This window comes from Balaenoptera musculus, chromosome X (assembly GCF_009873245.2).
Source record: "Balaenoptera musculus isolate JJ_BM4_2016_0621 chromosome X, mBalMus1.pri.v3, whole genome shotgun sequence".
NCBI classification, from domain to species: domain Eukaryota; kingdom Metazoa; phylum Chordata; class Mammalia; order Artiodactyla; family Balaenopteridae; genus Balaenoptera; species Balaenoptera musculus.
This window is the reverse complement of record NC_045806.1, coordinates 109,018,068-109,031,048: the sequence shown is the minus strand read 5'-3', so window position 1 is coordinate 109,031,048 and position 12,981 is coordinate 109,018,068. Positions and strand designations below refer to the sequence as shown.

Sequence of the window (12,981 nt, the reverse complement as noted above, 5' to 3'; positions counted from 1 at the left end):
GTAATCATTACTGTATACCCAGTGCCTCTACTGCTACTTCTCCTTTCTTTCTTGCATTCAGTTTCTTCCATTCACTAAAATGTTCTGAGAGGGCATTTTCTCTAGAAGGCCCCACTCATAATCAGCATACATTACTGGGAACTTTGGTTAGTCTATCAGATATACTGCTTGACATCTTTGTTTTTTTCATGGGGTGAGAAACAAAACAGGGAAGTTTTAATGTGGGACCATTGAGTAAAAATAGGAAGAGCATTAGACTGGGAATAGGGAAACCTAGGTTCTAGTACTTGCCCTGCCATTTTTCTCTTGTCCTTTGTGTGATATTGGACAACTCTTTTTAACCGTTCTAATTTTCTATTGACTCATCTTCAAAATTAGTTGGTTGGCCTAGAACAGTAGTTTTCAAATGTTTATTATTTATTTTATATCAGTGGAAACTTTTCTTCACATAAATATTAGGTAGGAGTTCAAAATATAAACATGGAGTTGCTCCTTTGGTTAAAAAGAAGATGAGGCGCTTCCTGAGGCACCTCTTAGTTAAGCACTGGGCCACAGGCATTGAAACCACAGAATTTAATCAGTGTTGTGTTGGTAAATCAGTTCTCCTAGAACCAATGAGCCCTGATTAGTCATTTTCCTACCATGGCCAACTTTCAAGGGTTAAAATTTGCCATACTTTTCTGTGTGCAACCACTCTTTAGGAGCAAAACCAGTCCATTAGCCCAGGTCAGTCAGTTACAATAGCTACCTAGCAAAGAGCAAGTCTCTGAGGGTTATGCTAGAGATAAGTAAGGTTTCAGAGAAAAATAAGGGCAAGAGATAAGAATAAAAAGAAATAGAATGAGACACTTTCTGGAGAAGGCAAGCTCAGGTAGGTATCATAAACACACAAAGGCATCATGAATTTCCAGGGAACTGGAGTGTGTTGGCAGTAGGGGAAGAAACATGGAAAGGGAAGAAGGAAAAGGAGTAGCAGACAAACTTGTTTCACAGTGTCACCGTTTTGCTTAGAAATGGCCTTTTTTTAACCAGTGGAGGGAAATGGAATCAAGGGTATCCCACAAAAGATGCAACACTCACATGTTTTTCTACTTGAGTTTGGAATAATTTTTTATCTTCACTTGAATATATGTCTGTATCTCAATAGAGAACTATATCTCAATAAAGCTGTTTTTTTAAGTCTTGTACACCAATGTTCACAGCTGTATTATTTGTAATAGCCAAAAAGTGGAAATAACCCAAATATCCATCAGCTGAAGAATGGATAAACAAAAATTGGTATATCTATACAATAAAATATTATGCAGCCATAAAAATGGAATGAACTACTGATACATGCTATACTACATAGATGAACCTACCTCAAAAACATTATGGTAAGTGAAAGAAGCTAGACACAAAAAGCTACATACTGTGATCCTGTTTATGTGCAATGTCCAGAACAGGCAGATCCGTAGAGACACAAAATTGATAAAAAGATGATAAAAAGTTATTCCAAACTCAAGTAGAAAAACATGTGAGTGTTGCATCTTTTGTGGGATACCCTTGATTCTATTTCCCTCCACTGGTTAAAAAAGGCCACAGGGTGTGGGTAGGAGGGAATTGGGAGTGGCTATTAACAAGTATGGGGTTTCTTTTGGGGGATGATGGAAATGTTCTGATTAAACAGTGGAGATGGTTACACAATATTGTGAGTATATTAGAAATCACTGTATTTACACTTTAAAATGGTGTATTTTTATGTTAACTTATCTCAATTAAAAATTGCCCACAAAAGGCTATACAGGAGTAAAGCCTGGTGAATGGTGGTCCTGGAAAAAAAAAAGAACACGTGGACAGTTAAGTCAAGAGAACCAAAAGAGTGGTTTCCTAGAAGCTTGGGGAGGAGTTTTAAGGATAGAGTAGTCAAAATCATCCAAACAATTTCCCTTGTGCTGATTCCATTCTCACCAGGCGTCCTTTTTATTATAATTTGGCTTCTCACGTACATTTCCTTTTGAAAGAAAATTTGCTGACCAGAGTTTTCCAGTCTTCTTGGCTGTTACATTTTTCCTGAAAAAAGAATAAATTGGATTGGAATTTTGGTTTGTTTTATAAACAATTTCTGGTCCTCCCTCTGAGGCAGATTGACTCTCCCTCCTCCTGATTTTAGTTCAGATGTGCAGGCTCATGACACTATACACAGAATTTGAGAGAAATTTTATTACTCAAGGGACCCCCCCCCACGGAAAGCAGGGGGGCCAAAATGGTTAGGACTGTCTTGAGAGAGAGGCAGAGGGAGTGCGTTGGGCCTTTATAGTCTTTAGGCAGGGGACTGGGGGAAAGCACTCCCTCATTAGCTATTGGTTTGCAAGTTTTAAATTTCCCACCTGTACCAAAGGAGGAGTCAGGCTGGAGAGTTGCGAGTTTGAAATTTCCCACGAGGGTGAAGGCGCCAGGACTGTAAATTTGCTAGTTTTAAGTTTGCTACTGACAACATGGAAGAGGGAGCTGGGCTTTCTTATCAGCCTGTCCAGAAGTGAGGAGCAATCTATGAATACTTTAAGATTTTTGAACTTTAAACTTTCCATGTTTGTTACTTTGATTATTCTCTGTCTATCAGGGCCAGTAGCAAAGAGCAGTATAGGTGAGAAAGAAGAAACTAGCTCAAATAGAAGAATTGGTAGAGTTCAGTGGCTGATTGAACTTACATGTGTGTTAAGGAACTACTGAGGCAAGATTTTAAGTCTTGAGAGGAGGAACACTAGTGCCATAGACCTTGTGAGGAAAGTTGGGAGAGAAAATTTTCTATACTGTTTATTACACATGGTTTAGAATATGTTTGTGCAAGCAGTATCTTGCAAGTGTTTTTCTTGTAAATGTATTTTTTTCTTAACATTTTAATAACTATTATAGACGACTATATGACCGGGTTAGGAATAACAGAGATGCAACCAAAATCATATTTTTAAAAACAAATTTAGTAAAATTAACCAATTATTTAAAATAACCTGATTTTTATTCCTTTTACTCATCTGATTTATGTCTTCACCTCTTGGGTACAGTATTTTTTTTTTAATTGGTGCTTCTAGCCTTTAAACACTGGGAGGACCCAGAATTCACGTTTCCATGTGCTCACATTTCATGTGTAGCCCTGATTTCGGGATTGCAACACGGGCTAGACAGTGGTCTGGCCGAGGAGATAGGCATCAGCCCAGACCCTCGCCCTGACCCGCGGAATGTGGCCCACAGCCCACCACCCGCAGGCAGAGCACCGCTGCCTTCGAGAATCTGTAAGGCCGCGCACATGTCGGCGCCCGCCCTCCCTGGTCAGTTAGAAAAGAAACCCGGATGTTTGGGGGGCGGGGGAGAAGCTGGCGTCTACCCATGAATCAGCGCGCGTAGCTATATATTTCTGCCCTCTGCTGAGGCGCTCATTCCGCGCTGAGAGTCGCCCCAGGCTGTGGCTGTGGCCGCCGCCTAGTGTTTTCACGCTCCTCCCTTTCCTCCTCCTCTTTCTCCTCCTCCGAGTTCCAGTCAGGCCGACCTGCTCCGCTCGCGGTAAGTGCCCCCCGCCCCCGCCTGCGCCGCGCGGAAGCAGGCAGGGGCTCTCCCGCGAGGCTATGGCCACCGTACTCTGAGGGCAGCTGAGGTGGCCCGGCCGTGAGGACTGCAGGTCGAGGATCTGGATGCTGGCGTGCGTCGCCAGGATGGCCCAGGGCGCGGGGGAGGGGACGGACTTGGCGGCGCGGTGGCGGGTGGGCCACCATCTTGCACCAGCCGGGCGGGGGGAGGCATCTCGGAAAGGTAGTTGGTTGGTGGCAGCGTTTGGCGTTTGGCGGCCTGAGGGCCGGGGCCGCCCGGGTTGCCACTGCTGCCTCCTCACCTTCCGGGGCCTATGTGTCGGTTGGTCCCAGCCTGGTTTTGGCTTTTCTTTCTGGAGGCAACTCCCTTTGGTCTTTTGTATATATGATGCCGATGTTTGGCGAGACCCGCCCATCCCCACGGCTCTTCAGTCATGGGAATAGAGACCAGAGAGGGTTCCGAACTTTCTGGCCTCAGGGCCTCTTGGGCCCCTCCTTTCTGTCCTGATTCCACCCCCACCCCCCCCAACACACCCAGGTTACTGGTCATTCAGTGCTCACACCCTTGTTCTTGCCACAGGGACTTCGCTCCTCCGTCATAGAAATCGTGCTCCATTCCGTTATTGTCTAGAGGAGAAGAGCCCTGAGGAGAAACGTGGAGTTAGAGACACAGTTTTTTAACAGTGATCTTTGCAGGTTTTACTTTGAGACGGAAAAAATTATCTCATTCTGAGGTTTTATCCTTCTCTAGACACGGAGGGAGTTCCTCTTATGTCAAGTTTTAATGCTTTTTTTAAAAAGGAGAAATCAGAGGAGAAAATGTCAAGTGAACCAGCTTCTACAAGCACAGGGGGTCTACATCCAAGGAATTCTCTTTGTTTGCAAAGATTTTTTAATCTGTGAACTTATATTTTGCTTTTATTATTTTCAGGTTTGAACTGTGATTTTTAATGCCTTTTAGTGCCATTAAACATAAAATTAAAACAAACAAGTAGAGTTTTAACTACAGAAGTCTGGTCTTAGCATTTGTGATGTGTCTTGCTTTGGGGGGGTTACAGTGAAAACTCAAACTGTCTCCTTAAGCAGAAACTTTACTAAGCCTATGAAGACACTGAGTTGCTTATAAAATTAAGACTGTGTGCCCTTGATGTTTTAACATTTGTACAAGTCCCACTGCAGTTGTATCTTGCATTTGTATATTTCATGGCTATCACCTCTTTTGAGGTGGGCTGTGGGGTGTTGAAAGAACTGTTTAGGTGAGGAAACAGCCTCAAGGAGGAGACTTTACCGAGGTCATGTGGCTAGGAGTGATAGAACCAATTCTCGAACCTAGGTCTTCTGACTCCTCACCCAATGCTCAGTTCACTATATTATGATTCATTTTTTATGAGAGTGAGTTGGTCAAGGAGAATAAGCATGGAGACTCACCTAAAATATATAAGTAACACTTTTCAATTCTCTTTTCCTTTATACTTAAAATATTTAAGACTTCATATCAACACAACATTGTAAATCAACTATACTTCAGTAAAATATTTTTAAAAGATTTCATATCTTTTCAACTTTTTTAGTATTTAAATAATATTGTTATTGTTTCCAAGCATGTTGAAAAGTTGAAAAAAGTTCTACGTTGAAGGGGTCCAAATTTCAGCTTCTTCTCTTCAACCCCTTTTCCCCAGTTAAGTTTTCTAGTCCAATCTGATTTTTTCAGCCCAGGGTTTTACTTCTCAGCATCAGCTTTCTTAGTGGAAGAGGAGAGTAAGGGGAAAGGATATATAATTCTGTACCTCCTCTTCTATCCAATTTGTTTTCTTTATTCAAGACGACATTTAGAACCATACCCAAATTTTTCTGTTGTTCTTGTTATACCAATCAGACAGGGGCAATACCTAAATGAACAGCAATTTTTGTGAATAGAAAGTAATGCATAGTTTTAGTGACAGATAGGATATTGGAAATTTATATTGAAAATGTGTTTTATTTCAAAAGTGACTTTTCAAAGATCAGAAATATTTGACATATTGACTAATTAAATACGTAGCCCTGAATATTTTTTCTTCTTGCTTCAGAGAAGGACTTAAAATATATATGATTTTCAGTCAGGTTGTTTTAAATAATGACCCCAGAAGACTTGTTTTACTCAGTAATTTGTATCAAACATGTGTCTAGACTTTTTAAATTCATTCATTGCAAAGCAGTTTTCTTTTAAGGAGTGTTTTGTTTTTTTTTTAAATTTTTTATTTATTTATTTATTTATTTATGGCTGTGTTGGGTCTTCGTTTCTGTGCGAGGGCTTTCTCTAGTTGTGGCAAGTGGGGGCCACTCCTCATCACGGTGCGCAGGCCTCTCACTATCGCGGCCTCTCTTGTTGCGGAGCACAGACTCCAGACGCGCAGGCTCAGTAGTTGTGGCTCACGGGCCTAATTGCTCCGCGGCATGTGGGATCTTCCCAGACCAGGGCTCGAACCTGTGTCCCCTGCATTAGCAGGCAGATTCTCAACCACTGCGCCACCAGGGAAGCCCTTAAGGAGTGTTTTTAATAATACTCAGTATATCAGGAAAAGTAGTCATCCCTATGTACCATCTGGGTCCAATAGACAATTTTTATTTCATCTTTTATATTTTAAGTCATTTTAGAAATAATTTACATAAGAATAAAGAAATAGTGAAACCAGTTTTATTAGATATTTAATGTGTTTAGACATGGTGTACTTCTTTGTATATACTTAGAAGAACAAAAAAATACATTCCAGAAGCTGATAAAGGAATCCAGTTGTCTTTTATTAAGACAGATATTAAAGACATTTGCAAAAATGTAAATCATTGTCATTCTTCTCCTTAAATTTTTTGTTTTTGAAATTGGTTATTTTAATTAAAAATATTTATATGGACATGTAATGGGCTTATTATTACTTTAAATAAATTAATATATATTAAATTTTTTCTCAGTTTCAATTTCTAATATGGTAAGTATCAATAGATATAATCCACATAAACAGGAGGCTCGTTGGGGTCCTCAGTAAGTTGTAAGAATGAAGAGTGGACCTGAGCCCAAAAAAGTTTGAGAACTACTGATCTGGTGTTCTTTATTTGTGACAGTATTTTAACAGTTCTATACATGAACTAGAATTTTGTTTCTTTTTAGTGCTTATATTCATCAACTTGTATGATTTTCAGTAAAGAAGGAAAAGTTGAGCAAAATAATGCAAAGTATTGTGCAGTAATTTTTCATGTGCTTCATTTAACCTTCCAGTAGTGCTGCAAGGAAGGTATTACTGTTTTCATTTTACAGATAGAAAAACTAAGTTCAAAGAGGCCAGTTAAATATCCTATACGTTTGGCAACCAGAAAGTGGTAGACTTCAAATTCCCACTCAGTTATTCAGCCCCTATATCCAGTATTCCCATAATTGTGCTCCATGTTTTTACTTGATATTTTCCCAGTGGATCAGTTTTACTCCTATAAAATGTGAATTAATTAAGAATATATACTTCCTGAAGTTACTTTAGGAATTAGGGATTATAGAATATCTTATGAAGGGGACTTCCCTGGTGGCACAGTGGATAAGACTCCATGCTCCCAATGCAGGGGGCCTGGTTCGACCCCTGGTCAGGGAGCTAGATCTCACATGCATGCCGCAACTAAGAGTTCACGTGCCGCAACTAAAGAGCCCACCTGCCGCCACTAAGAGACGGTGCAACCAAATAAATAAATAATTTTTTTTAAAGAATATCTTACGAAACTTACTAAAACATTTATTATATAGTTTGTCTTTGAAAGGCCAATTATGCATTTGTCTTTTCTCCAGGTTATATCTTTTACATATCAATTACAATAAAAACATCTTATAGATAAAATCTTTACCCTGAATATGATCTAAAAATTACTTTGCAGAAAGTAAATTTTATTAGAGGGGTGGTCCATCCCAAGAGCTAATTTTAAAATGTTTTAAAATATAGACAATCTTTGCAAAGTATTATGCTGATGAATTTTAAATCTTAGCGTCAACTAGCTATTTTCTACATATAGATGAAGTATGAAAGTCAACAGACAAAAGTTGAAAACTTATATTAGGGGGGAAATAGTAGAGTTATTAAAGATCTGCTCAAAATGTACCTGGACTTCATGTGTTCAGGCTTTCAAAAAAATAAAAAATTTCCACAATATAAAAACTTCTTGGACAAAGAAAAGATGATGAGTCTATATTTTTCTTCTAAATTATATGTGATTTGTTCCCAAAACCTGGTTTGAGAGTTTGAATTGTTTAGGTGCCAGTGAAATTGTCTAAGAAACCAAGGTATAATCCAGTGTTTCTTGGATTTGAGTACGGTACCAGTTAATTCCTATTATAAGGAAAACATTTTCACAGACACCCTCTTACTTAAAATGTTTAAATATTCTTAGAGTTCTTGTACAGTCATAAAACAAAATAATCAAAACTGCAAAATCAATGCCATTCGAATCAACTTTAATACATTGAATAATGTATTTTGGTGAAACAAAGTCACTGACTACTTTTTTTGAGTTTTTCATATCCATGATTCATATCTATCTAAACAGTAGCAAGATTTTTCTGTTTAAACTTTATCAATACCTTCATTTCTCTGGCTAACCATAAATACTGTCATTTTCCTTGCATTTAGTACAAATGCATCATTTAGATATTCCCTCCCTCTGTTCTTTTATTATTAGCCAGCAGCAGTAAAAGTGATAGTACTTGATGACAATGCAGTAGTAAATACAGACAAAAACATGAGTAGTGGTATGATCCAACAGTTCCTCTTCTGAGTATTTATCCAGAGGAAACAAAAACACTAACTCAAAAAGATATCTGCACCCCATGTTCATTGCAGCATTATTGTAATATAATGTTATAATATTATTGTAATAGCCAAGACATGGGAAAACCTAAGTGTCCATCTTTGGATGAACAAATAAAGAAAATGTGGAATACTATTCAGCCATAAAAAAGAAGGAAATCCTGCCATTTGCGACAACATGGATGGACCTTTAGGGCATTATGCTAAGTCAGACAAAGAAAGACAAATAACATATAATCTCACTGGTATGTGGAATCTTTAAAAACACACACACACTTCATAGATACAGAGAACAGATTGGTGGTTGGGGGAGAGGGGGGACAAAATTGGGTGAAGGTGGTCAAAAGGTACAAACTTCCAGTTATAAAATAAGTCCTGGGGATGTAATATATAGTGTGGTGACTACAGTTAATAAGACTATTGTATATTTGAAGGTTGCTAAGAGAGTAGATCTTAAAAGTTCTCATCACAAGAAAAAAAAATTGTAACTATATGTGGTGATGGACGTTAACTAGACTTACTGTGGTGATCATTTTGCAGTATGCACATATATCAAATCATTGTGCTGTACACTTGAAACTAATATAATGTATGTCAGTTATATCTCAGTTTTTAAAACTGTGAGTACTGAAATTATGTGACTGAGCTTAGTTATAAGGTAGTCATTCAGATGATCCTTGGAGTATGCTTATGTTAATTTTTTAGATAGCAAAACAATGTATTGTTTTAGAGCTTTATTGTACCATCTGGAATATAAGTATTTTCCCAGAGGTCTGTTAGTTTCAAAAATGTTGGGGTAATTTGTTGGAAAGTGTATTATTAATCTTGAATGTAAATACCAGAAACTTAACTCAAAGTAGTTTGACCAGAAATGAACAATTATTCCCTCTCTTAACTGAAAAGTTCTAGTAGCTACTTTGCCTCCAAGCATGGCTTAGGTGTTTAAATGGTAGCAAAAGAACCTGAATGTCTCCCTGTCCTACCCTCTTTTTCTCTACTCCATAATCTTATGGTTTTGCTATTATCTTTGTTGGCGTCTTTCTTAGGTAGTCTTTCTCCACATAGGGACTTCCATCACCACCAGGCTTATATCCTACCAGCTTATTATATGCTTAACAGCTTTATTGAGCTATAATTCACATAACATACAATTCACCCATTCAATGTACAATTCAATGATTTTAGTACATTCACAGTGTTGTGCAACCATCACCACAATCAATTTTAAAACATTTTCGGACTTCCCTGGTGGTGCAGTGGTTAAGAATCTGCCTGCCAATGCAGGGGACACGGGTTCAAGCCCTTGTCCAGGAAGATCCCACATGCCGCGGAGCAGCTAAGCCCGTGCACCACAGCTACTGAGACTGTGCTCTAGAGCCCATGAGCCACAACTACTGAAGCCCAAGCGCCTAGAGCCCGAGCTCTGCAGCAAGAGAAGCCACCGCAGTGAGAAGCCTGCACACCACAACAAAGAGTAGCCCCCGCTCACCGCAACTAGAGAAAGCCCGCGTGCAGCCATAAATAAATAAATAAATAAATAAATTTTTAAAAACCAAAAAAAACATTTTAGTCACCCCGTAAAGAAACCCCATACCCATTAGAAGTCCCTCCTTATTTTCCCGCAACCCTCCCAGCCCTAAGCAGCCACTACTCTACTTTCTGCCTTTATGGATTTGCCGTTTCTGGACATTTCATATAAATGAAATCATACAGTATGTGGTCTTTTTGACTGGTTTCTTTCATTTAGTATAATGTTCTCAAGGTCCATCCATCCATTTTGTAGTATATATCAGTACTTCATTCCTTTCTATGACAATATTATTCCATTGTATAGATATATCACATTTTGTTTCTCCATTAATCAGGCATTTGGGTTGTTTACTTTTTGCTGTTATCAATAATACTGCTATGAACTTTCATCTACAAGTTTTTGTGTAGGCATATGTGTTCAATTCTCTCTTGCTAGGAGTGGAATTGCTGGGTCATATGGTAACTTTAAGTTTGTGAGGAATTGCCAAAGTGTTTTCCACAGTGTCTGCACCATTTTATACTCCTACCAGCAGTGTATGAGGGTTCCAGTTTCTCCATATCCTTGCCAACACTTGTTATTGTCTGTCTTTTTGGTTATAACCATCCTAGTGGGATGGTTATATTTATTGTATCTATTACTTTTTAAAATATTTTATTTTGTGGTAAAATACACATAACATACAATTTACTATTGTAACTATTTTAATCCTCTAATGTTTTTTTAAAAATTTTTGTAGAATTAACTCTTAAAAGATAGTTGAATTTTAGATGTATAAAAGCTGAAACAAAATATATATATGTAAATTATAATTATTTATACACGCAGTCTCCAAAAACTGATCCGGTTGTGCTGGAAGAGGTCTTTCATTAGTCAGTTACTTGGAATTAGTCAGTTACTTGTCAATAGCTGAGGTGGAGAGTTCTTTTCCGCTTATTTTGGTGCCAGCTCTGAGTTGCAGAACCTAGAGACCCTCTGGAGTTGCTCTTACAGGGATTCTAAGATACTTCTTGCATATTTTGCTAGATATTCCATTTCTCTAACAGATGATTTAATGTCCCATGGAATTCCTTGCCTTGCCACCAGAACTGTTAGTTTTGGGGGGCCTCAGCTACCTTATTGGATAGCACAGCTTTAGACTGAAGTTGTGGTTCTAATGGCATCTGAGAGTGTTTATGAATGTACCAGTTGAGGCTCCTTGGTGGCTGCTATCAGCCTCAAAAGGTACCGCTGTAGTCATGGGCAGTGGATATGACTTGTTTATATAGACTACTTGAACATTTAGTACCAATTTAGGGTATTTGTACCAATAGATATTGTATATGATCGTTTAATAAAAGGATTCTATATGAGTCTCAAATGCTGTACAGTTGTGACTCTTAAAAAATGTTCTGTATTCTTCGTAGCAGTAGGTCCTTAATGCTGAGCAAGAATTGTCATGTATTTATCTACTTGACATATGCATTACCTTAATTCTCATTTAGGGACAAGCAATAACTATTCAAATAATTGAGTTCAGAGGTTTCAATAGCCAAACCTCAGAAATAGGGGAATTTACTTAAGTACAGAATTCACTAGAGATTCTTGTAATAGTAATTCAAACATTTATACCAGTAACTTCTTCTGGAGTTAAAGTCATTTTTTTCCTTTGATCTATTTCAGTCTAAATGATTTGGAATTGGAAAAAGCAAGAAAGCTTGCTTTTGCTACTCTGAGGATAAAGACAAATGTGGAAACTCAGTTAACTCTATTTATCTTAATACTTTAGATTATTGATGTTTAAGTTTTAACTTTTTTAAATAGCTGAAATAGTTTTTTAAGCATGTTTATCTTGTATGTAAAAAAATATGTATGTGCATGAGAATTCAGAACAGAAATTCCTGTTTTAAAGAAAGCAATTTAAATGCTTTTTTGAAAATGTTTAATATAACAGCTTTTTAAAAAGCCCAAAGAAACATAGACATTAGATTGTAAACTTCTGAAGGCAAGGACTATGATTTATTCATCTTAATTTTTTCCCTAGAACTGAGCACATTACATTGAGTACAGAAGGCAATGAGTAATTATTTTTAATGAGTTAATCTATGATAAAATGTATCCAACTAATTTTCTGTTCCTTTCAGTTAGCGTTGATAAACAAAAAAAACCTAAAAATTTCTTAGAATGTGTTTTTTAATAATATTAATTTATTTCTGAAATGTAAGGAACAACAGTTAAAGATTAATGTTAACTTAGCATTTCAAAATTCAGATTTACTAAAGCATGTATTACAGGGTGATTACTCATTTACAGAAGGGTGTCTTTCAAAAACTATTTGTAATTTAATAATTTCAGATTTCTTCAAATAATAAATGCTTATTACATTCAGCATTTTATTTACGAAATTTGCATTCATTCAGGAATGAACCAGTTATGGAAAGTGAGTAGCATGTGTATATCAAACTCAACAGGTAAACTTTTTGTAGAGAAAAATATTTAATGTGTGTACATTTAATTTAACAAATCCACCCTAATAGTAAGTATCTTTATTTTATAGGGCAGAAAACTAAGACCTAACTTGCTACCTTGTCTGGAGTCACATGGTGAGTTTCTGGAGATTGAAATTAGACCCAAAGATTTCTGAATCCCAAGTATCATGTTTCAGTATATTTGGTGTTACTTAAAGTGACTCATAAAATTGATTGATGTCATGTGTTAATGCTTAGGTGACTCTGCAGCTTGATGGACAACAACAACCCTTTTCAACCAAAAAGTAAGTATTGCTGCTGCAAGTGATACTAGTGTACTTGGGTCTTGTACTGATAACCTTGCTTCATGAGAAAAGGTGAGAGAGACAGAGGTGGGCACGTTAAAAAAAACACACAAGAACACTTAAATTTTTTAAAGTAATACCATAGTAAAAAAGAACTACATACAATAAAAATGTCAGTAAAGTAGAAATGAAGTGTTTCTTCCTCATTTCCAGAGATAACTACTATTATCGGTTTGGTATACATAATCACAAACTTTTTTCTATGCATAGACAAAAAAATAAATTATTTCTAAATAAGATCATACTATATATGCTGTT

At 37.3% G+C, this 12,981-nt stretch overlaps 1 protein-coding gene across 3 annotated transcripts in view; it reads left to right on the top strand.

Annotated features, from left to right (window-relative positions):
• Nucleotides 1-3,427: 3,427 nt before the first annotated feature.
• The window catches only part of ZNF280C (zinc finger protein 280C), a 62,355-nt gene continuing 52,801 nt past the window's right edge, over nt 3,428-12,981 (top strand). For all 3 annotated transcript variants that reach the window (XM_036841150.1, XM_036841149.1, XM_036841151.1), the window contains exons 1-3: nt 3,428-3,540; nt 12,448-12,493; nt 12,617-12,663. In XM_036841150.1, the coding sequence (XP_036697045.1) occupies nt 12,633-12,663 (31 nt within the window). In that variant the 5' untranslated portion in view covers nt 3,428-3,540; nt 12,448-12,493; nt 12,617-12,632. The remainder of the gene's footprint in view (nt 3,541-12,447; nt 12,494-12,616; nt 12,664-12,981) is intronic.